At 45.3% G+C, this 25858-nt stretch overlaps 1 protein-coding gene across 2 annotated transcripts; it reads right to left on the reverse strand.

Moving 5' to 3' along the window:
* Positions 1-1520: 1520 nt before the first annotated feature.
* Positions 1521-24548, reverse strand: LOC122928527 (protein S100-P-like). 2 transcript variants are annotated; one of them, XM_044281578.1, is made up of 3 exons: positions 24339-24548; positions 23986-24162; positions 1521-1689 (listed from the first exon to the last, which is right to left on the reverse strand). In XM_044281578.1, exons 1-3 carry the CDS (start codon positions 24474-24476, stop codon positions 1564-1566), a joined length of 441 nt encoding a protein of 146 aa, XP_044137513.1. In that variant the 5' UTR covers positions 24477-24548; the 3' UTR covers positions 1521-1563. The 2 variants fall into 2 exon arrangements, with proteins under 2 accessions (XP_044137513.1, XP_044137428.1); XM_044281493.1 differs by having other exon boundaries at positions 23986-24165.
* Positions 24549-25858: the final 1310 nt, after the last annotated feature.

Here is a 25858-nt window from a genome sequence, read left to right on the forward strand (position 1 = left end):
GAAGCACTATGGGGGCCCTATATACTGGCACAATATGGGGGGCACTATGGAGAAGAGTGGAAGCACTTTGGTGGCTCTATATACTGGCACAACATGGGGGGCACTATGGAGAAGAGGGGAAGCACTATGGGGGCCCTATATACTGGCACATTATGGAGGGCACTATGGGGGCCCTATATATTGGCACATTATGGGGGGCACTATGGAGAAGAGTGGAAGGAGCACTATGAGGGCATCTACATGGGGCCCTATGTACTGGCATGCATTATTGGGGGGCTCTATGGAGAAGTGGGGGGGGGCACTATGGGGGCATCTACTAGGGGCTTTATGACGCGGCTCCGCCTGACTCCTAACTTTTTTAGCTGGCTCCTAGATTCCAAGGAAATTTGTCAAGTCCTGATTGAACTGGTTGTCTGGAGGTAAGCAATGCCTTTGTAGCTTTGTATCAGGAACACAGCTTGGATATAAAGAATTTTGGGACTATTTAGATGAAATGCATTGATAAGCTAATTTGCCCTGGGCCCACATTAACCGCTTCACCATTTTAAACCACATAATTATATAACTTAATGTTAACCACTCAATTATCCTTGGCCTTCAGGAATATTGATTATTATCAGGATAGGCCATCAATATCTGATTGGTGGTGGTCTGACACTCCGAATCCCAGCCGATCAGCGGTTCTGCAGTACTGTAGGTCCAGCTCCAGAACAGCAGCTCTGTCCATTGTGGGATGGTTAATGCAGCGCTGATCCCATTCAATTCAATAGCTAAATAAATAGCTCCATCCACTACCCACTGTGAACGGTGCTGACTGGTGAATGACAAATAGATGATTGGTTGGGTTGCAGGGTTTGTGTGTAAAAGGACCAGAAAACTCCTTTAAAGTGATCAACCTTATAAACAGCTTACTTCCTGGTATGGTTGATCATGGTGACTACAATGAGCCATATCTTGTTGCAATTGGTATTACCACTGCAGGGAAATTATTATTTTTATTCATCTGCAAATGAGGCCCTCGGAGCACCACTTCACCTCTGCCTCTCCCCTTTTTCACCCCCTCTCCCAGTGAGATTTACAAGGCCAAGCAGCTTCACTGCTCTGAAGCTTGGTCCCGAAATCTTACTAGTGGGACCACTCTGAGAATGGAACTGCTCTGAGATTTTTACTGTGTAAGCGCCGGCAGTATTGCCCTCAGCGGATGCACAAGATTTTGAAGCCAGGCACTAAACTAATGAGCGTGACTGGCCCTCTTAATCTTACTGGGAGAGTGTGGCAATGGGGAGAGGCAGAATTAGAAATGGTCCTCCGAGGGGCTAGGCCAACCCCTCAGTGCCCCAAGCATCTCATTTGCATATAAATAATTATAGTCAGTTCTAGGTTTAGTAGAGTTGACCATGGTGACAGATACACTTTAATCCACACCCATTCTAAACCATCATGTATCATATATGTCCATATAAACCTGTTCATAACAATGCTAAAAAAAGAAACAAATAGAATATACAAACTTTATTAGTCAAAGGCAGATTTAAATAATTATTTTTTAGACATATGTTGAAATCATTCATGCCCCATACAGAAGAGGGCAGAAACAAATCTTAGAAATTTATCAAAATCCACTTCATTGTCTCTATTTTCATCCAGTTCCTTTAGAAGCTGGCCACACTCGTCTTTACCTTTCGCATTCTAGAACAAAAAATATAGAAAATGAATTAGAATCAGAGAAGCTCCTCGGTTCTTTGTACAATTGAAATAGCCAAGAAGGAGCCGATAAACATGGAGATTTACATAACAAAGACCCCAAAATGAGAAGACAGGAAATTTAGAAAATTCCCCTTACGCTACATGCCACCAGCAGTAAACTCCAAAGATAGCCATACAGCTGTGCTCATAAGTTTACATACCCTTGCAGAATTTATGATTTCTTAACCATTGTTCAGAGAATATGAATAATAACACAAAAACATTTCTTTCCCTCATAAATTAGTGGTTGGCTGAAAACATTTATTGGCCAACCACTCAGTGCTCCAGACAAAAATTTTTTTTTTTAAATGCATAGAATTAAAAAAGGACTTGACGGAGAAGATGAGACGCAGGTCACAGTAGTGAGCCAGCACTACATATAGGAGAATACAGCACCACATACCTCTCACATACAGTGACATCTTTTGGGGGACAAGGTGACTAAAAACTGCGAATTGGGCGGTTTAGATTTTTTTTCTGTTACAGCCTCCAGTAGGCGGAAATATTTTTTTATATTTTAATAGCTCACACTTTTTCGGATGTAGTGATATGTAATATGTTTATTTTTTATTGTTTGCGAATTTTATGTGTAAAATTGGGAAAGGGGGCAATTTAAACTTTTAGTATTTTGGTGTTTTTTTTTACTTTTTATTTAATAACTTTTTCCCCCTTAGGGGCTATATCCTGGATCTTTTCATCCCTTGTCCTATTCACCCCGATAGATCTGTATTAGGGTGACTAGGACTTCACACTCTCCCTGCTGCCCTGTACATAGTACATACAGCAGCAGGGAGATTACCATTGCAGCCAGGGCTTCAGTAGCGTCCTGGCTGCCATGGTAACCGATTGGAGCCCCAACAGTGTAATCTGCCACTGCCACCAAGGAGGGGAGGGCACCCTTTGGCCACCATATAACCTTGTGGCCACTGCGCCACCAATGATACTAATAATGGGGGGGCGGGAGGGCGCACTGCACCACCCCACTAATGATACTAATACTAGAGGGGGGGCGCACTGTGCCACAAATGAATGTAATTAAAGAGGACCTTTCGTGGGTCAAAAAAAAATATGAACTCCCAGGGATCTAAGTGCAGTTACTATTATTCCTGGGTGCCCCTCCGTTTGCCCGCTGTGGCCCCCAGTATTTTCAACATTCAGAGTAAGTAGGAGGGGACGCCAGTGTCTCTCATTCTCCCTGACAGCAGCGCTGTCCAATCGCAGCGCAGAGCTCAGAGGAGATAAAAAATAAAATGGCTCTGAGCTGTGATTGGACAGCGCTGCTGTCAGGGAGAAGGAGAGACACTGGCGTCTCCTCCTACTTACTCTGAATGTTGAAAATACCGGGGGCCAGAGCGGGCGAACGGAGCAGCGCCCAGGAATAATAGTAACTGCACTTAGATCCCTGGGCACCGGTCTATATAACCTGCTATTTACTTCATATTTTTTAGACCCATGAAAGGTCCTCTTTAACTCATTTATACAAGTGTCGGCAGCGGTATCACAGACCCGGCCTCAATAATAGTGATGAGCGGGAGGTGCCATATTCGATTTCGCGATATTTCGCGAATATTCGAATGAATATTCGTGTTATATTCGTCGAAATCGAATATTCGTAATTATTCCAATTATCGCGAATAATATACGAATTTTTTTTCGCGTATTGCGATTATTTATCTTGATAGTATAAGGCAACGTTCCTATGCTAATTGACTATGGCTAGGCTAATATGTGTATTTTACGAAATTTCGTGATTTGCTCTAACTTCGTCTCTTAGAATATTACGAATATTCTAAAAGACGAAGTTAGAGCAATATTACGAAATTTCGTAAAATACACATATAGATTGTAATTTAGCTAATATACTGCTATAATCCCTTTTTTTGCCTCTAATTTTTTTTTTGCCTCTTCTGAACTTAAGTTTTGTAAATTATGTACACTATTAAAAAATAATACTATAGCAGTATATTAGCTTAAATACAATCTATGTGTATTTTACGAAATTTCGTAATATTGCTCTAACTTCGTCTTTTAGAATATTCGTAATATTCTAAAAGACGAAGTTAGAGCAATATTAAGAACATTTGCAAAAGCCGAAATTGCGATGCGAGTAATATAATACGAAATAATCGCATGAAGATTTCAACTTAGCACTGCTATATTCCATATTCTAGCCTAATATGGAATATAGCTGTGCTAAGTTAGCACTGCTATATTCCATACTAGGCTAGAATATGGAATATAGCAGTGCTAAGTTGAAATCTTCATGCGATTATTTCGTATTATATTACTCGCATCGCAATTTCGGCTTTTGCAAATGTTCTTAATATTGCTCTAACTTCGTCTTTTAGAATATTACGAATATTCTAAAAGACGAAGTTAGAGCAATATTACGAAATTTCTAAAAGACGAAGTTAGAGCAATATTACGAAATTTCGTAAAATACACATAGATTGTATTTAAGCTAATATACTGCTATAGTAATATTTTTTAACAGTGTACATATTTTACAAAACTTAAGTTCAGAAGAGGCAAAAAAAATTAGAGGAAAAAAAAGGGATTATAGCACTATATAAGCTAAATTACAATCTATATGTGTATTTTACGAAATTTCGTAATATTGCTCTAACTTCGTCTTTTAGAATATTCGTAATATTCTAAAAGACGAAGTTAGAGCAATATTAAGAACATTTGCAAATTTCGCAAGTTGCGATGCGAGTAATATAACACGAAATAATCGCATGAAGATTTCAACTTAGCACTGCTATATTCCATATTCTAGCCTAGTATGGAATACAGCAGTGCTAACTTAGCACAGCTATATTCCATATTAGGCTAGAATATGGAATATAGCAGTGCTAAATTGAAATCTTCATGCGATTATTTCGTGTTATATTACTCGCATCGCAACTTGCGAAATTTCGTAAAATACACATATAGATTAGATTGTAATTTAGCTAATATGGAATATAGCAGTAAGTTGAAAACGCCACTGACTGGAGCAGCCAGGAAGCCAGGAATCCAAAGGACAGGTAAGAACAACTTTAGAGAAGTGGGAAAGAAAAAAAATATTATAATAAAAAAAAAAAAATACGAATATTCGAATTCGCGAATATATAGAACGATATTCTAAATATTCGCGAAATCTCGAAATTGCGATATTCGAGAAAAAAATTCGTAATTCGAATATTCGCGCTCAACACTACTCAATAACAGGGCATGCGATCCCCGGCAATTAGCCCCTCAGATGTGGCACCTGAAGGGTTAATTCTCGCGTATTGCATGCCCTGTTATTGAGGCCGGGTCAGTGATACCGCTGCCTATACTTGTATTAATATGTTTTACATTCATTGGTGGCGCAGTGGTCACAGCCCCTCCCCTCCTCCTCCCTGCTATCTCCCCATTGGTGGCAGTGGCGGCTGCGTCACAGTGGGGAGGGAGGGACCCTAGTGAAGAGAACGTGGCACGTGTCATGTTCTTTAACTGATACTAGGCTGCGCAGCGGTCCAGTCGCAAATGGCGACAAGACTAAAAAGTCTTGTTGCCATCTGCAAATTATAAGGCGCATTGGCGACCGTTTTAGTCGCCATCTGGAGCCCTGCAACTGGGTTTACTCTTTTTAAATCCTAATCACAACACAAACTACCCAAATGACCCTGATCAATAGTTTACATACCCCAGTTCTTAAAGTGGTTCTCCGGGCTTAACCTTTTCTTTTGGTATTTCAAGCTAACCTGTGGAGGAAAGATTATTGCTCACATACTTACCTTCCAGAGTGCAGCCGTTCTTGAGATCTGCCTCCCGGTCACGTGGTCCCTCCAGATGGCTTTTATGTGCTTCCGGCCAAAGTCTGTTTTCTTCTCTTCCTTTCTTCGGCAGCAGACGGATCGTCACGAGTGACATCACCGCCTCCTGCTGAAGAAAGAGCCGACTGACAGTCTTCACAGCGCACTAGGCTGAATGCTAGTGCACATGTGCAGGACCAGCCACCGGCGTACAAGCTTCTATGTGAAGCCTATACTGACTCCTGCACAGTGCAATGTAAGCGCTGTGCAGGAGTGACAGCATAGCGATCAGCCACAGAGGCTGATCACTATGCTGGGCATGTCACAGGGGGCACTTTGGATGGCAAACAGGGGGCACTAGATGGCAAACAGGGGCACTGGGTGGCACAAGAGGGCAATGGATGGCAAACAAGGAGGCAATGGATGGCACAATGAGGGCACTGGATGGCACAGAGGTCAATGGATGGCACAAAGGGGCAATGCATGAAAAACAGGGGCACTGGGTGGCAAACAGGGGCACTGGATGGTACAAGGGGTACTGGATTGCAAACAGGGGGCAATGGATGGCAAAAAAGGGGCACTGGATGGCATAATGAGTGCACTGGATGATACAAGGGGGGCAATGGAGGGCAAAAGGGGACACTGGATGACAAACAGGGACACTGGATGGCAAACAGGCACTAGATGGCAAACAAGGGGGCACTGGATGGCACAATGAAGGCACTGGATTGCACAAGGGGGCAATGGATGGTACAAGGGGGGCAATGGATGGCAAAAGGGGACACTGGATGAAAAACAGGGGCACTGGATGGCAAATGGGCACTGGATGGAAAACAAGGAGGCACGGGATGGCACAATGAGGGCACTGGATGATACAAGGGGGGCACTGGATGGCAAACAGGGGTACTGGATGGCACAAGGGGTACTGGATGGCACAAGGGGTACTGGATGGCACAAGGGGTACTGGATTGCAAACAGGGGCAATGGATGGTACAAGGGGAGCAATGGATGGCAAAAGGGAGATTGGATGACAAACAGGGGCACTGGATGGCGAACAAGGAGGCACTGGATGGCACAATGAGGGCACTGGATGGCACAAGGGGCAAAGGGTTGTACAAGGGGGCAATGGATGGCAAAAGGGGACACCGGATGGCAAACGGGGGCACTGGATGGCAAACAGGGCACTGAATGGCACAAGGGGTACTGGATTGCAAACAGGGGGCAATGGGTGGCACGAGGGGGCAATGGATGGTACAATGGGGCAATGGATGACACAACGGGGGAACTGGATGGCAAACAGGGGCACTGCATGGCATAGTGGGGGCACTGGATGACACTAGGGGCACTGTGGATTTCACTTTTATGGCACACTGTGGACGTCACTGTTATGGGGGCACTGTGGATAGCACTGTTATGGGGGCACTATGGACGTCACTGTTATGGGGGCACTGTGGATGTCACTGTTATGGGGGCACTGGATGTCACTGTTATGGGGGCACTGTGGATGTCACTGTTTTGTGGGCACTGTGGATGTCACTGTTATGGGCACTGAGTCTAAGTGATAGGGCTTGTGGATCCACTATATAAGGTTACTGTCCGTGTGCGATTCACATTTTATTGCAGTCCCATTGAGTTCTATGGGTTTTAGATCTGCATTATGAGGACCAGAATAGGACATGTTCTATCTTTCGCAGAACTGACATACGGATATAGAAAGCACAGGGACGTCATCAGTGTGTTTTTTTACATCCGTATGTCAGTTCCAGTAAAGACAGAACATGTCCTATTCTGGTCTTCAAAATGAGGACCCCAAATCCATAGAACTCAATGGGACTGCAAAAAATGTGGATCGCAAAATGGATACGGTCGTGTGCATAAGAGTTTAGATACACAGCTCAGCAGACAGGATTATACAAGATAGGATTAGATACACCACTCAGCACTGTGTCATACAAAATGGGATTAGATACACCGCACAGCAGGCAGTATCGTACAAGATGAGATTAGATACACAGTTTAGCGGACTGTATTATAGACGATGGGATTAGATATACACTTCAGCAGGCAGTATCACACACAACTGGATGTGTATCAGGCACACATACAGGATAGGATTAGCGACGCATGGAGATAGTGAGGGAAGAGCCTGTGGACGGTGAGTGATGGGATTAGATACACAGCTCAGCAGGCTGTATCACACAGGATAGGATTAGATACACATGTGAGGGCAGAGCCTGTGGACGGTCAGTGATGGGATTAGATACACAGCTCAGCAGGCTGTATCACACAGGGTAGGATTAGATACACATGTGAGGGCAGAGCCCGTGGACGGTCAGTGATGGGATTAGATACACAGCTCAGCAGGCTGTATCACACAGGGTAGGATTAGATACACATGTGAGTGCAGAGCCCGTGGACGGTCAGTGATGGGATTAGATACACAGCTCAGCAGGCTGTATCACACAGAATAGGATTAGATACACATGTGAGTGCAGAGCCCGTGGACGGTCAGTGATGGGATTAGATACACAGCTCAGCAGGCTGTATCACACAGAATAGGATTAGATACACATGTGAGTGCAGAGCCCGTGGACGGTCAGTGATGGGATTAGATACACAGCTCAGCAGGCTGTATCACACAGGATAGGATTAGATACACATGTGAGTGCAGAGCCTGTGGACGGTCAGTGATGGGATTAGATACACAGCTCAGCAGGCTGTATCACACAGGGTAGGATTAGATACACATGTGAGGGCAGAGCCTGTGGACGGTCAGTGATGGGATTAGATACACAGCTCAGCAGGCTGTATCACACAGAATAGGATTAGATACACATGTGAGGGCAGAGCCTGTGGACGGTCAGTAATTGGATTTAGACACTGGGTGAGAAGTAGATTCATGTCTGGGAGCAGGGGCGTACATAGAAATCATCGGGCCCCATAGCAAAACTCAGAATTGGGCCGCCCCCCCAACCCCCCAATAAAAAGTCCAATTATTAAAGCTGATTAGTGAGGGTGCGAGGTACATTAGGGGTTAAATAAAAGGTTAGGCTGTGTTCACATCACGTTTTTGCCATTCGTTTTTACGTATATGTTGGGGGGGGGGAAAGGGAAAAGTGCAGCACCCAACGCTTTTCTATCCTGCAGAGTCCAGTAGAAAAAACGTATACGTTAACATATACATTTTTTTTTCAAACTCTATGATGAAGAAAGCCACTGTATGTACACATGAAACAGATAGCAAAAACTATGAACTCGGCCTTGGGGCACTTTCACACTTGCGGCAGAGTGATCCGACAAGCAATTCCATCGCCGGAACTGCCTGCCGGATCCGGAAATCTGCATGCAAACGGACAGCATTTGTAGACGATCCAGATGCGGATCCGTCTCACAAATGCATTGCAAGAACGGATCCGTCTGTCCGTTTGTCATACGTTTCTGTTTTTTTTTTTACATTTTTACCGGTCTGCGCATGGGCAGACCGGAAGGACGGATCTGGCACTTATACATTTCAATGTAACTTAATGCCGGATCTGGCATTCAGGCAAGTGTTCAGTTTTTTGGGCCGGCGATAAAACCGTAGCATGCTGCGGTATTATCTCCGTCCTGAACATTGCTCTCCATTCAGAATGCATTAGGATAAAACTGATCAGTTCTTTTCCGGTATGGAGCCCCTAGGACGGAACTCAATGCCGGAAAAGAAAAACACTAGTGTGAAAGTAGCCTAACCCTTTAAGTTTTATTTATTTTTAGATAGGTGTAAAGCAGAGGAGAGCCTACAGGGTTAATTACTGCAGCAGGACTGTCCACACTGGTCAATGGGACCCCTGGGACAGATCTTGTGCAGGTCCACACCATTAGGTCTCGGTCTCACAGCTCAACGTCTCCCTTTGTTATTAACAGGGAGCAGAGCTGAGCAATTTCAGTCATGTCCCATCCTTTTACCTCAGAGGTCGTCTATCTGGAGCATCCAGCACGTGCCTCAGGTCCCATATGAAAGAATACATAAGCACTACAGTCAGCAGAGCCAAGAAAGGCCGCCAAGTATGGTAGAGTGGAAAAATCTATGTGAAAGGGTGCATAGATATGAGAAAATTAGCCAGGTGAAACGGGTGGGTAATAAGGAGTAAGAAGGGGAGAATATAAGTGCCTGAAGAGAGAGGTTATGGAAAGAAAATGACTTGAAGATACTCCCAAGACAACCATAAGGGTGGAGGGGAGGCTGGGGAAAAAGGTCTTTTTTGGTTCTGGTATTTATTGTGAAGCAAAAGAAAATTGGATGGGGGAAAAAATTGTTTTGGTGCACCTTTGTAATTGATGACGGTGTATATCTGCATATCTGTAATGTCTACCCTCTACTTGTTGCTTGTTTTAATGAGAAGAAGAAAATGATAAATAAATATAATTAAAAAAAAAAAAAGAATACATAAGCACTACAGTCAGCGGAGCTGAGGCTCCTGTCTGACCCGAACAGCGGGAAATGCAGTCACCCTGCAAACAGCCCGTCTTCCCGTCAGCTGCTCTCCCCTCAGCTCTGCTCCATCATGCTGAGCGCTTCTGCTTCCTTCCGACCTCTCACCCAGCCTAGGAATAGTGGGAAGGAAGTGACTGGCAGGGCTGGGGGTAAACAAGCAAAGAGAAGGGCAGGAGGACCCGGAGGAGGGTCAGCGTGTGGGACATCACTGCTGAGAAAAGTAACTACAGGGCTGCTAGCTGTGGGAGCAAACTTCCACCAAAGACGTCACAGAGGGGGGGCACATCAGGCAGTGAGCTGCTACCTGATTGGAGGAAGCGGCTGCTCACTCTCCTCTCCCTCCCTCCCTCCAGCGCAGCCTGCTGTTGTCAGCGCAGCACATAGTGCCAAATGAAAATGTAAATATGTAATGGCACTGGGGCATCAATGTGCCCCTCATTGACACTGGGCCCGGGGGTGCCGACCCAAACGCCTTATTCTAATTAGCCAATTCCAGTATTTATCTCTCTACTGTGCAGCCTGTATTCAGGTTGGAAAGGGGGCAGATCCATGCAGCCTGGCCGGGCCCCCTAACCTCATGGGCCCCATAACCAGTGCGTGGTCTGCCTAAATTGACGGTACGCCACTGTCTGGGTGTAGAAAGATGGACACAGGAGTTGTAGTGGGTGAGCAGTGTGGGGGGCGTGGTCAGCCTGTGCCTCATCTCTGTGCAGTGCAGCCAGGCTTGTGTATCAATAAAGTTATGTATTCAACAAAACAAGAAGGGGAGAAAGTAAACTGCCAGGATAATGTGATGTCTTCCAGAGAAAAAGGAAAGTTCAGACATGAAAAACAGGTATTGGGGGGGCATATGTATGGATAGTGAGGGGTGTTAGTGTAGTGTCCCACTAGATAAATGTGGGCACTACACAAGGGTCAATTGGGCCACGTTGTTCTCCACCTCCCGTGGAACAGTGGCATTGTATTTCACAGTCCATTTTAATGTGTATTGCTATGTTATTTATGTGTATTTTCCCTGTTATGTGTGTGTCAGGCCTGTTAGGGGTAGTTTCTCCTCCTAGACAGTAGAGGGAGCTAGGGAACCCCTAGTATAAATAGTCAGGTCCTGTGCAGGGAAGGGAGTTGTGTAGTCAGGAGTCTGTGTAGAGCCAGAAGAGAGTGAGCACTTCAGCAGAGAGGAGCTAAGGGCCACCTCCTGATATGCAGCTAGACAGCCCAGGCTTCTAGTTGCCAACAGGAGAAGGGTTTACCTCCTGAGAAACCTGAAGTTCCCATCACCAGAGCAGAGCCAAAGTGTTTCCAGCCAACCTGAGGGCTGAAGGGCAGAAGGACTGTACCTAAAGCAAGGATATATATATATACCTGAGGACGTTTACTCTATCCAAGGATAAAGCCAGAATTAGGGCATACGGGACTTGGGATCAAGACAGACAGGAGTTCTCAGGAATAGTGCACAGGATTTCTGAGGAAAGGTGCAGCCTGATTTGTAAGTGTTTTAACCCTTTGAGTATCTTGCAAGAACATTGTACCTGCCATTTGTATAAGGCTGCTAGTGACTGCTGCTCACATGTGGAACTTTGCCAAAAGACTGTAAATAGTAAACTGTTTCCAGTAAAAGGAAGTTCACCACAACAACGTGTTCCTCAATTATTCCTATCATAAATCGGTGTGCCACTGTTACCGGCACTGGCGTCACAAATTTAAAGGGATCTTGCCACCGGCACATTAAACACCTGCAACATCCAAGGCACCTCATCTACCATCAGGCCTGGTCCCTATACACAGAGAGTGCCCCAGAGGTCCTCTGTGCCAGCCTCTCCATCACTGCTGTACGTCTGAGTACTACAACCACCCTTGGTTAGTAACTATCCCTGTGACCTCACTATTCGCCTCACCCTGCAGGGCGGCGTACTGCATTAGGAGCTCATAAAAAGAATTTGGATTTTGGGACCGGACAGCCTCTTTAATACCGTGTATTGCCCCTTTCACATATATGGCAGCTTGAAGTATTTTGTGATAGTTGTGGATGAGGCTCTTTATCTTCTCAGATGGTAAAGCTGCCCATTCTTCCTGGCAAAAAGCCTCCAGTTCCCCTAAATTCTTGGGCTATCTTACATGAACTGCCCGTTTGAGGTCTCCCCAGAGTGGCCCAATGATATTGAGGTCTGGAGACTGAGATGCCATCCTACTTCCTGCTCCATTCAAGCGCTAGTTCCAGCACCTGAGGCTGCAGGCAACAGCTGATTGGTGGAGGTGCAGGGTGTCAGACCCCCACCCATCAAATATTATTAACTTATCCTGAGAATAGGTCATCAATATCAGGAGCCTGGTAAACCTCTTTAAAAAATATATACCATTCTAAACATTTTTTTGAAATTCTACAGCAAAGTTGAGATCTATATATTTGAGGAAATGCTGCTAAACAAAGGCTGCCTTTGTAGGACTCAGTTCTCAGTAGCCTTGGACTAGCTTGTTCTCTGCTCTGTTTTTTCCACTAAAAACAGGATTAGATCACCAAGAAGTGAACATATCAAAACTTTACAAAAGAAAGGGGTTTGGGAAATGTTTCCTTGTTCTATGGGAACTGTTCTAGTTTAGTAGAAAGCTCTGAGGCTTAGTGATTAGCGCTGCTGCCTGGTGGCACTGAGGGTCCTCTTAGACTGCCCAGACAGGACGAGCACCAATCGGCTATAAACACATTAATCGGCCATACTTACCAACTATTCTGTTGGTAATATCGGGACATGTAAGCCACGCCCCCGGGAATACACCGGCCCCACCTGGGAGCACCCACTTATGGGCAAAGGTTTCGTTAATCTCATTTTTATCCGCGGAACTATGGGAATTTGCCAGGACTGTCTCTAAATATCAAATATCAAGTTCTGCCAAATTCAGGACAGTTGGCATCTATGATCAGCACTTGTTTGAAAAGACTGATTACAACTAGGGATGAGCGAACTCGAACTGTATAGTTCGGGTTCGTACCGAATTTTGGGGTGTCCGTGACACGGACCCGAACCCGGACATTTTCGTAAAAGTCCGGGTTCGGGTTCGGTGTTCGTCGCTTTCTTGGCGCTTTTGTGACGCTTTCTTGGCGCTTTTTGAAAGGCTGCAAAGCAGCCAATCAACAAGCGTCATACTACTTGCCCCAAGAGGCCGTCACAGCCATGCCTACTATTGGCATGGCTGTGATTGGCCAGAGCACCATGTGACCCAGCCTCTATTTAAGCTGGAGTCACATAGCGCCGCCTGTCACTCTGCTCTGATTAGCGTAGGGAGAGGTTGCGGATGCGACAGTAGGGCGAGATTAGGCAGATTAACTCCTCCAAAGGACTTCACTTGATTAATCGATCGATCTGCAGCTGTGCATCATTGAGCTGCTGAAATTCAAATGCTCACTCACTGTTTTTAGGCTGCCCAGACCGTTTGTCAGTCACTTTTTTCTGGGGTGATCGGCGGCCATTTTGTGTCTTGTGCGGTGCTGCGACCAAGTGCATCCAAGCTGCGACCAAGTGCATTTAACCCTCAATGGTGTGGTTGTTTTTTGGCTAAAGCCTACATCAGGGTGAAGCTGTCACACCAAGTGCATTTAACCAGCAATAGTCTGTTCATTTTTTGGCCATATACTAAATCAGGGGCAAGCTGCGCCTGTCACCAAGTGCATTTAACCCTCAATGGTGTGGTTGTTTTTTGGCTAAAGCCTACATCAGGGTGAAGCTGTCACACCAAGTGCATTTAACCAGCAATAGTCTGTTTATTTTTTGGCCATATACTACATCAGGGGCAAGCTGCGCCCGTCACCAAGTGCATTTAACCCTCAGTAGTGTGGTTCGTCAAGCTGTGACACCAAGTGCATTTAACCAGCAATAGTCTGTTCATTTTTTGGCCATATACTACATCAGGGGCAAGCTGCGCCCGTCACCAAGTGCATTTAACCCTCAGTAGTGTGGTTGGTCAAGCTATCACACCAAGTGCATTTAACCAGCAATAGTCTGTTCATTTTTTGGCCATATACTAAATCAGGGGCAAGCTGCGCCCGTCACCAAGTGCATTTAACCAGCAATAGTCTGTTCATTTTTTGGCCATATACTACATCAGGGGCAAGCTGCGCCCGTCACCAAGTGCATTTAACCCTCAGTAGTGTGGTTGGTCAAGCTATCACACCAAGTGCATTTAACCAGCAATAGTCTGTTCATTTTTTGGCCATATACTAAATCAGGGGCAAGCTGCGCCCGTCACCAAGTGCATTTAACCAGCAATAGTCTGTTCATTTTTTGGCCATATACTACATCAGGGGCAAGCTGCGCCCGTCACCAAGTGCATTTAACCCTCAGTAGTGTGGTTCGTCAAGCTGTGACACCAAGTGCATTTAACCAGCAATAGTCTGTTCATTTTTTGGCCATATACTACATCAGGGGCAAGCTGCGCCCGTCACCAAGTGCATTTAACCAGCAATAGTGTGGTTATTTTTTGGCCATATCCCAGTCTAATTCTGTCACTAAATCCATACCGGTCACCCAGCGCCTAAATACTAGGCCACAAATTTATATCCCGCTAAATCTCTCGTTACCGCTGTCCTGTTGTGGCTGGGAGAGTTATTTAGTGTCCGTCAAAGCACATTTTTTGTTCTGGGTTGAAGTACAATTCCCAATTTAGCAATTTCATAATTTAGTGGTTTCTGCTATATCAGAGCTATTTGAAATCTATCCCTAAAAGGGTATATAATATTCAAGGTGCACATAGGGTCATTCAGAATAACTTCACACACACGCTACTGTGCATTTCCAAGTCTAATTCTGTCACTAAATCCATACCGGTCACCCAGCGCCTAAATACGAGGCCTCAAATTTATATCCCGCTAAATCTCTCGTTACCGCTGTCCTGTTGTGGCTGGGAAAGTTATTTAGTGTCCGTCAAAGCACATTTTTTGTTCTGGGTTGAAATACAATTCCCAATTTAGCAATTTCATAATTTAGTGGTTTCTGCTATATCAGAGCTATTTGAAATCTATCCCTAAAAGGGTATATAATATTCAAGGTGCACATAGGGTCATTCAGAATTACTTCACACACACGCTACTGTGCATTTCCAAGTCTAATTCTGTCACTAAATCCATACCGGTCACCCAGCGCCTAAATACTAGGCCTCAAATTTATATCCCGCTAAATCTCTCGTTACCGCTGTACTGTTGTGGCTGGGAAAGTTATTTAGTGTCCGTCAAAGCACATTTTTTGTTCTGGGTTGAAATACAATTCCCAATTTAGCAATTTCATAATTTAGTGGTTCCTGCTATATCAGAGCTATTTGAAATCTATCCCTAAAAGGGTATATAATATTCAAGGTGCACATAGGGTCATTCAGAATAACTTCACACACACGCTACTGTGCATTTCCAAGTCTAATTCTGTCGCTAAATCCATACCGGTCACCCAGCGCCTAAATACTAGGCCTCAAATTTATATCCCGCTAAATCTCTCGTTACCGCTGTACTGTTGTGGCTGGGAAAGTTATTTTGTGTCCGTCAAAGCACATTTTTTGTTCTGGGTTGAAGTACAATTCCCAATTTAGCAATTTCATAATTTAGTGGTTCCTGCTATATCAGAGCTATTTGAAATCTATCCCTAAAAGGGTATATAATATTCAAGGTGCACATAGGGTCATTCAGAATAACTTCACACACACGCTACTGTGCATTTCCAAGTCTAATTCTGTCGCTAAATCCATACCGGTCACCCAGCGCCTAAATACTAGGCCTCAAATTTATATCCCGCTAAATCTCTCGTTACCGCTGTACTGTTGTGGCTGGGAAAGTTATTTAGTGTCCGTCAAAGCACATTTTTTGTTCTGGGTTGAAGTACAATTCCCAATTTAGCAATTTCATAATTTAGTGGTTCCTGCTATATCAGAGCTATTTGAAATCTATCCCTAAAAGGGTATATAATATTCAAGGTGCACATAGGGTCATTCAGAATAACTTCACACACACGCTACTGTGCATTTCCAAGTCTAATTCTGTCGCTAAATCCATACCGGTCACCCAGCGCCTAAATACTAGGCCTCAAATTTATATCCCGCTAAATCTCTCGTTACCGCTGTACTGTTGTGGCTGGGAAAGTTATTTAGTGTCCGTCATAGCACATTTTTTGTTCTGGGTTGAAGTACAATTCCCAATTTAGCAATTTCATAATTTAGTGGTTCCTGCTATATCAGAGCTATTTGAAATCTATCCCTAAAAGGGTATATAATATTCAAGGTGCACATAGGGTCATTCAGAATAACTTCACACACCCGCTACTGTGCATTTCCAAGTCTAATTCTGTCACTAAACCCATACCTGTCACCCAGCGCCTAAATACTAGGCCTCAAATTTATATCCCGCTAAATCTCTCGTTACCGCTGTCCTGTTGTGGCTGGGAGAGTTATTTAGTGTCCGTCAAAGCACATTTTTTGTTCTGGGTTGAAGTACAATTCCCAATTTAGCAATTTCATAATTTAGTGGTTTCTGCTATATCAGAGCTATTTGAAATCTATCCCTAAAAGGGTATATAATATTCAAGGTGCACATAGGGTCATTCAGAATAACTTCACACACACGCTACTGTGCATTTCCAAGTCTAATTCTGTCACTAAATCCATACCGGTCACCCAGCGCCTAAATACGAGGCCTCAAATTTATATCCCGCTAAATCTCTCGTTACCGCTGTCCTGTTGTGGCTGGGAAAGTTATTTAGTGTCCGTCAAAGCACATTTTTTGTTCTGGGTTGAAATACAATTCCCAATTTAGCAATTTCATAATTTAGTGGTTTCTGCTATATCAGAGCTATTTGAAATCTATCCCTAAAAGGGTATATAATATTCAAGGTGCACATAGGGTCATTCAGAATTACTTCACACACACGCTACTGTGCATTTCCAAGTCTAATTCTGTCACTAAATCCATACCGGTCACCCAGCGCCTAAATACTAGGCCTCAAATTTATATCCCGCTAAATCTCTCGTTACCGCTGTACTGTTGTGGCTGGGAAAGTTATTTAGTGTCCGTCAAAGCACATTTTTTGTTCTGGGTTGAAATACAATTCCCAATTTAGCAATTTCATAATTTAGTGGTTCCTGCTATATCAGAGCTATTTGAAATCTATCCCTAAAAGGGTATATAATATTCAAGGTGCACATAGGGTCATTCAGAATAACTTCACACACACGCTACTGTGCATTTCCAAGTCTAATTCTGTCGCTAAATCCATACCGGTCACCCAGCGCCTAAATACTAGGCCTCAAATTTATATCCCGCTAAATCTCTCGTTACCGCTGTACTGTTGTGGCTGGGAAAGTTATTTAGTGTCCGTCAAAGCACATTTTTTGTTCTGGGTTGAAGTACAATTCCCAATTTAGCAATTTCATAATTTAGTGGTTCCTGCTATATCAGAGCTATTTGAAATCTATCCCTAAAAGGGTATATAATATTCAAGGTGCACATAGGGTCATTCAGAATAACTTCACACACACGCTACTGTGCATTTCCAAGTCTAATTCTGTCGCTAAATCCATACCGGTCACCCAGCGCCTAAATACTAGGCCTCAAATTTATATCCCGCTAAATCTCTCGTTACCGCTGTACTGTTGTGGCTGGGAAAGTTATTTAGTGTCCGTCAAAGCACATTTTTTGTTCTGGGTTGAAGTACAATTCCCAATTTAGCAATTTCATAATTTAGTGGTTCCTGCTATATCAGAGCTATTTGAAATCTATCCCTAAAAGGGTATATAATATTCAAGGTGCACATAGGGTCATTCAGAATAACTTCACACACACGCTACTGTGCATTTCCAAGTCTAATTCTGTCGCTAAATCCATACCGGTCACCCAGCGCCTAAATACTAGGCCTCAAATTTATATCCCGCTAAATCTCTCGTTACCGCTGTACTGTTGTGGCTGGGAAAGTTATTTAGTGTCCGTCATAGCACATTTTTTGTTCTGGGTTGAAGTACAATTCCCAATTTAGCAATTTCATAATTTAGTGGTTCCTGCTATATCAGAGCTATTTGAAATCTATCCCTAAAAGGGTATATAATATTCAAGGTGCACATAGGGTCATTCAGAATAACTTCACACACCCGCTACTGTGCATTTCCAAGTCTAATTCTGTCACTAAACCCATACCTGTCACCCAGCGCCTAAATACTAGGCCTCAAATTTATATCCCGCTAAATCTCTCGTTACCGCTGTCCTGTTGTGGCTGGGAAAGTTATTTAGTGTCCGTCAAAGCACATTTTTTGTTCTGGGTTGAAATACAATTCCCAATTTAGCAATTTCATAATTTAGTGGTTTCTGCTGTATCAGAGCTATTTGAAATCTATCCCTAAAAGGGTAGATCATATTGAAGGTGCACATAGGGTCATTCAGAATAACTTCACACACCCGCTACTGTGCATTTCCAAGTCTAATTCTGTCACTAAACCCATACCTGTCACCCAGCGCCTAAATACTAGGCCTCAAATTTATATCCTGCTAAATCTCTCGTTACCGCTGTCCTGTTGTGGCTGGGAAAGTTATTTAGTGTCCGTCAAAGCACATTTTTTGTTCTGGGTTGAAAAACAATTCCCAATTTAGCAATTTAAAAATTTAGTGGTTTCTGCTGTATCAGAGCTATTTGAAATCTATCCCTAAAAGGGTAGATCATATTGAAGGTGCACATAGGGTCATTCAGAATAACTTCACACACACGCTACTGTGCATTTCCAAGTCTAATTCTGTCAGTAAATCCATACCGGTCACCCAGCGCCTAAATACTAGGCCTCAAATTTATATCCCGCTGAATTTGAATACAATACATTGGGCCAAATAATATTTTTGTTGTTGTGGTGAACCATAACAATGAGGAAAACTTCTAGTAAGGGACGCGGACGTGGACATGGTCGTGGTGGTGTTAGTGGACCCTCTGGTGCTGGGAGAGGACGTGGCCGTTCTGCCACATCCACACGTCCTAGTGTACCAACTACCTCAGGTCCCAGTAGCCGCCAGAATTTACAGCGATATATGGTGGGGCCCAATGCCGTTCTAAGGATGGTAAGGCCTGAGCAAGTACAGGCATTAGTCAATTGGGTGGCCGACAGTGGATCCAGCACGTTCACATTATCTCCCACCCAGTCTTCTGCACAAAGCGCACAGATGGCGCCTGAAAACCAACCCCATCAGTCTGTCACATCACCCCCATGCATACCAGGGAAACTGTCTCAGCCTCAAGTTATGCAGCAGTCTCTTATGCTGTTTGAAGACTCCGCTGGCAGGGTTTCCCAAGGGCATCCACCTAGCCCTTCCCCAGCGGTGAAAGACATAGAATGCACTGACGCACAACCACTTATGTTTCCTGATGATGAGGACATGGAAATACCACCTCAGCATGTCTCTGATGATGACGAAACACAGGTGCCAACTGCTGCGTCTTTCTGCAGTGTGCAGACTGAACAGGAGGTCAGGGATCAAGACTGGGTGGAAGACGATGCAGGGGACGATGAGGTCCTAGACCCCACATGGAATGAAGGTCGTGCCATTGACTTTCACAGTTCGGAGGAAGAGGCAGTGGTGAGACCGAGCCAACAGCGTAGCAAAAGAGGGAGCAGTGGGCAAAAGCAGAACACCCGCCGCCAAGAGACTCCGCCTGCTACTGACTGCCGCCATCTGGGACCGAGCACCCCAAAGGCAGCTTCAAGGAGTTCCCTGGCATGGCACTTCTTCAAACAATGTGCTGACGACAAGACCCGAGTGGTTTGCACGCTGTGCCATCAGAGCCTGAAGCGAGGCATTAACGTTCTGAACCTGAGCACAACCTGCATGACCAGGCACCTGCATGCAAAGCATGAACTGCAGTGGAGTAAACACCTTAAAACCAAGGAAGTCACTCAGGCTCCCCCTGCTACCTCTTCTGCTGCTGCCGCCTCGGCCTCTTCTGCTGCTGCCGCCTCGGCCTCTTCCTCCGCCTCTGGAGGAACGTTGGCACCTGCCGCCCAGCAAACAGGGGATGTACCACCAACACCACCACCACCACCTCCGTCACCAAGCGTCTCAACCATGTCACACGGCAGCATTCAGCTCTCCATCTCACAAACATTTAAGAGAAAGCGTAAATTCCCACCTAGCCACCCTCGATCCCTGGCCCTGAATGCCAGCATTTTATTGCTAGCATAAACTACTGGCCTATGAAATGCTGTCATTTAGGCTGGTGGACACAGACAGCTTCAAACAGCTCATGTCGCTTGCTGTCCCACAGTATGTTGTTCCCAGCCGCCACTACTTCTCCAAGAGAGCCGTGCCTTCCCTGCACAACCAAGTATCCGATAAAATCAAGTGTGCACTGCGCAACGCCATCTGTAGCAAGGTCCACCTAACCACAGATACGTGGACCAGTAAGCACGGCCAGGGACGCTATATCTCCCTAACTGCACACTGGGTAAATGTAGTGGCAGCTGGGCCCCAGGCGGAGAGCTGTTTGGCGCACGTCCTTCCGCCGCCAAGGATCGCAGGGCAACATTCTTTGCCTCCTGTTGCCACCTCCTCCTCCTCGGCTTCCTCCTCCTCTTCTTCCACCTGCTCATCCAGTCAGCCACACACCTTCACCACCAACTTCAGCACAGCCCGGGGTAAACGTCAGCAGGCCATTCTGAAACTCATATGTTTGGGGGACAGGCCCCACACCGCACAGGAGTTGTGGCGGGGTATAGAACAACAGACCGACGAGTGGTTGCTGCCGGTGAGCCTCAAGCCCGGCCTGGTGGTGTGTGTAATAATGGGCGAAATCTCGTTGCAGCTCTGGGACTAGCCAATTTGACGCACATCCCTTGCTTGGCGCATGTGCTGAATTTGGTGGTGCAGAAGTTCATACACAACTACCCCGACATGTCAGAGCTGCTGCATAAAGTGCGGGCCGTCTGTTCGCGCTTCCGGCGTTCACATCCTGCTGCTGCTCGCCTGTCTGCGCTACAGCGTAACTTCGGCCTTCCCGCTCACCGCCTCATATGCGACGTGCCCACCAGGTGGAACTCCACCTTGCACATGCTGGACAGACTGTGCGAGCAGCAGCAGGCCATAGTGGAGTTTCAGCTGCAGCACGCACGGGTCAGTCGCACTACAGAACAGCACCACTTCACCACCAATGACTGGGCCTCCATGCGAGACCTGTGTGCCCTGTTGCGCTGTTTCGAGTACTCCACCAACATGGCCAGTGGCGATGACGCCGTTATCAGCGTTACAATACCACTTCTATGTCTCCTTAAGAAAACACTTAGGGCGATGATGCAAGAGGAGGTGGCCCAGGAGGAGGAGGAGGAGGAGGAGGAGGAAGAGGGGTCATTTTTAGCACTTTCAGGCCAGTCTCTTCGAAGTGACTCAGAAGGAGGTTTTTGGCAACAGCAGAGGCCAGGTACAAATGTGGCCAGACAGGGCCCACTACTGGAGGACGAGGAGGACGAGGATGAGGAGGAGGAGGATGAGGATGAAGCATGGTCACAGCGGGGTGGCACCCAACGCAGCTCGGGTCCATCACTGGTGCGTGGCTGGGGGGAAAGGCAGGACGATGATGATACGCCTCCCACAGAGGACAGCTTGTCCTTACCCCTGGGCAGCCTGGCACACATGAGCGACTACATGCTGCAGTGCCTGCGCAACGACAGCAGAGTTGCCCACATTTTAACCTGTGCGGACTACTGGGTTGCCACCCTGCTGGATCCACGCTACAAAGACAATGTGCCCACCTTACTTCCTGCACTGGAGCGTGATAGGAAGATGCGCGAGTACAAGCGCACGTTGGTAGACGCGCTACTGAGAGCATTCCCAAATGTCACAGGGGAACAAGTGGAAGCCCAAGGCCAAGGCAGAGGAGGAGCAAGAGGTCGCCAAGGCAGCTGTGTCAATGCCAGCTCCTTTGAGGGCAGGGTTAGCATGGCAGAGATGTGGAAAACTTTTGTCAACACGCCACAGCTAACTGCACCACCACCTGATACGCAACGTGTTAGCAGGAGGCAACATTTCACTAACATGGTGGAACAGTACATGTGCACACCCCTCCACGTACTGACTGATGGTTCGGCCCCATTCAACTTCTGGGTCTCTAAATTGTCCACGTGGCCAGAGCTAGCCTTTTATGCCTTGGAGGTGCTGGCCTGCCCGGCGGCCAGCGTTTTGTCTGAACGTGTATTCAGCACGGCAGGGGGCGTCATTACAGACAAACGCAGCCGCCTGTCTACAGCCAATGTGGACAAGCTGACGTTCATAAAAATGAACCAGGCATGGATCCCACAGGATCTGTCCGTCCCTTGTCCAGATTAGACATTAACTACCTCCCCTTAACCATATATTATTGAATGAGGGCACTTCCTCATTCAATCCTATTTTTATTTTCATTTTACCATTATATTGCGAGGCTACACAAAGTTGAATGAACCTCTCCTCTGTCTGGGTGCCGGGGCCTAGATATATATGCCAATGGACTGTTCCAATGTTGGGCGACGTGAAGCCTGATTCTCTGCTATGACATGCAGACTGATTCTCTGCTGACATGAAGCCAGATTGTCTGTTACGGGACCTCTCTCCTCTGCCTGTGTGCTGGGCCTAAATATATGCCAATGGACTGTTGCAGTGGTGGCTGACATGAAGCCTCATTCTCTGCTATGACATGCAGACTAATTCTCTGCTGACATGAAGCCAGATTCTCTGTTACGGGACCTCTCTCCTCTGCCTGGGTTCCGGGGCCTAAATATCTGAGAATGGACTGTTCCAGTGGTGGGTGACGGGAAGCCAGATTCTCTGCTATGGGACCTCTCGCCAATTGATTTTGGTTAATTTTTATTTATTTAATTTTTATTTTAATTCATTTCCCTATCCACATTTGTTTGTAGGGGATTTACCTACATGTTGCTGCCTTTTGCAGCCCTCTAGCCCTTTCCTGGGCTGTTTTACAGCCGTTTTAGTGCCGAAAAGTTCGGGTCCCCATTGACTTCAATGGGGTTCGGGTTCGGGACGAAGTTCGGATCGGGTTCGGATCCCGAACCCGAACATTTCCGGGAAGTTCGGCCGAACTTCTCGAACCCGAACATCCAGGTGTTCGCTCAACTCTAATTACAACGCAACTGTTCTTTTCCCATAATTTCCAATGATTATTGGTGGCTGATTACACAGGGAGATGCGCTGCTGATAATTGTGCATCTTTTATTCCTATGAAAGATGCAAATCAGCTGACAAATGAACATTTGCTTTTTCATCGGTTGGTTGGGAGCACTATGAAGGTGCTGCCATACGTGGCAGCGGTGCTGCATTTTTGATGCGGCAAAAAATGCATAAAAATCATGCAGTTTTTGCAACAACGTACCGGCTTCTCTGTTGCATTTCCTTCCAGCAAAGGGGAAAAAAGCAAATCGCGCACAGCAGGAGATCTCTGGATCCACGTGAGGTTCAGGACTGGTTCTAGCTTTATCATAAAGAGGTTGTACTAGATTATGTACGATTTTCATTTTTTACAGTATTCCTTGGATAATCCCTTTAAGGGATGCAAAAAGTGACAGGAAAAGTGCTATATGGCAAAAGGTTCCAAACTGGGGCTTTAAAATTCAAAAATTTACAAAAAAAATATATAGAAAGCACTATGTTTCCATCAGCTGGACACTGAGGTACAGTTTCAGCATATAGCAGGTTATAGGTAACTTATAATAGATCGTGCACAGTGCTTAAACGGTAATACGACCCTAATACTGAACCCTATACATGAGGTTGTAGAATGCTCCGCCAGTCATAGTTTATAGACTGCTATAAACTCCAATTTGTATTCTGTTGATGGGTTCCTTCCTGGGTCATCAGCCCTTCTATCCTGCAGCCGCCAGGAGACATTCTGTCACTATGGAATTGCTATTTTTGCTTTTCCCTATTTTCTTCTATAGTATAATATAGATAATGGGTGATAGCTGTATACTTCTACTGTATGTAAGGCATCATCTTACCCTCATGAGTCCAGGCAGTTCCTTCTCCATCATAGTCTTCAATTCCCCTTTATATAAAGGTTTTTTTTTGCCCTCAGTAGAGGAATATTTGGCAAAGACATTGCCGAGTTGTTCGATTGCGGCTTCCGGTTCTCTCATGTTTGGATGGGATTTGAGCTTCTCGGCTTCTCCAGGCAGCTGCTAAAGGCAGAGTGAAGTACAAGGGACGGAGCTTCTGATTATATACAGATCGTGGCTTTGTGCTCAGGGCAAATATTTCTCAATAAGTAAACATCCCCGATTATCTTCTATAGTATAATATAGATAATGGGTGATAGCTGTATACTTCTACTGTATGTAAGGCATCATCTTACCCTCATGAGTCCAGACAGTTCCTTCTCCGTCATAATCTTCAAATCCCCTTTGGATAAAGTGTCTTTTTTGCCCTCAGTACAGGCATATTGGCCAAAGACATTGATGATTAGATAGATTGCGGTTATCAGATTGTTCATGTTTGGATGGGATTTGAGCTTCTCGGCTTCTCCAGGCAGCTGCTAAAGGCAGAGTGAAGTACAAGGGACGGGCTTCTGCTTATATAAAGATCGTGGCTTTGTGCTCAGGGCAAATATTTCTCAATAAGTAAATATTCTATAGGGTGTAACCTTCATACAACCTGTAATTGACTATCTCTGCAAGCATGCCCGACTGGTGGCTCAAAAAGCCTCCACCCTTGAATGCTGAAGAAAAGTTACCATCCCCTGAGAGAGAAATTAGTACAGAATATAAAGACTGTGCGGCATCAAAATAAAGGATTGCTGGAAGAAAGACAGTGGGGGTCATTTATTAAAGCCCGTCTGGCAGAAAAACAGCTGCAAAGGGTATTTTTGCAACTATTTTAATGTTGCACAGGCATTTTTACGGCAAGTACAACAGATGGGTGGGATTAGGATGTGCAGCGTCCCACTACGTGTGTGTGGGCACTGCTTAAAAGCACTTTTTACCTTATCAAAAGCACTAGGTTGTAATGTATGATTTTGTATGTATGTATCTGCAAAATCCCTGTTAACAGGCCTATTTGATGTAATTTATACATCCCACCACTAGATGGGGATAAAGTTCAGGTCTTATAAATAACAGCATCCACTCCATGCTTTTACTGTCGCTCCTCTTCATTTTTTACTAATTGGTAAACACCCCCCCCCCCCCTTCCCCACCCCGGGGTGAAGCACCTCTCCCTTTAAAAGTCAGGACAAACCACTTTGCTGCAGGCGGCCACTGAGAAAGAAGCATTGTGCTTCGAAAAGCGTCTGGTGCCCTGCAGCATCGCCACCCATCAGATCGCAAAAACAGAACTTGGAAATACGATTAAAAGACACTTACCGATCTTTTCAAGGACTCGCATTAATCAGAGGACTTTCATCGATACCCGCGCTTTTTTCAAACCCCAAGCCGCCGCTCCCGCCCACGTGGGACGCCACGTCACGGGCAGGTAGAGCAAGGCCGGTGAATAACACAGCAGCAGAACGGGTAACGTAACACTAATAGGGTGCCTCTACATCGAGCACCTGTCTACGCTCCTCCCTTTTTTTAGACGCATATTTATATTTGCAACGTATTCCATTTTATTCTATCGACATACCTAACCCGTATCGATACAAAATTACGAATTTAGAGGCTATTCATATGTCGATCCTGCTACATGTGTACTTACATTTCACTTCCAGCGAATCTGGCACATCGATCTTTCCCGGCTGCAATCACCCTCAGCTGTAACCATCTGTAGCTGCAACAGCTCCCCCTACTGGACCCAAATGTTAAATCAAGGATTTTAAGGAACATTGAATATGCGAACTTTGTCCTAATACATTCTTATTTCTCCCTTTTTTATATATTT

Source organism: Bufo gargarizans, chromosome 1, assembly GCF_014858855.1.
Source record: "Bufo gargarizans isolate SCDJY-AF-19 chromosome 1, ASM1485885v1, whole genome shotgun sequence".
Lineage (NCBI taxonomy): Eukaryota > Metazoa > Chordata > Amphibia > Anura > Bufonidae > Bufo > Bufo gargarizans.

Excerpts from the sequence above, each read along its gene's own strand:
- LOC122928527 (XM_044281493.1), bottom strand. The coding sequence starts at position 24,476 with ATGAACAATCTGATAACCGCAATCTATCTAATCATCAATGTCTTTGGC. Across the intron at positions 24,166-24,338 it reads AACTGTCTGGACTCATGAGG|CAGCTGCCTGGAGAAGCCGA; the intron begins GTAAGATGATGC and ends CTCTGCCTTTAG. Across the intron at positions 1,690-23,985 it reads AACTGCCTGGACTCATGAGG|AATGCGAAAGGTAAAGACGA; the intron begins GTAAGATGATGC and ends TTTTTGTTCTAG.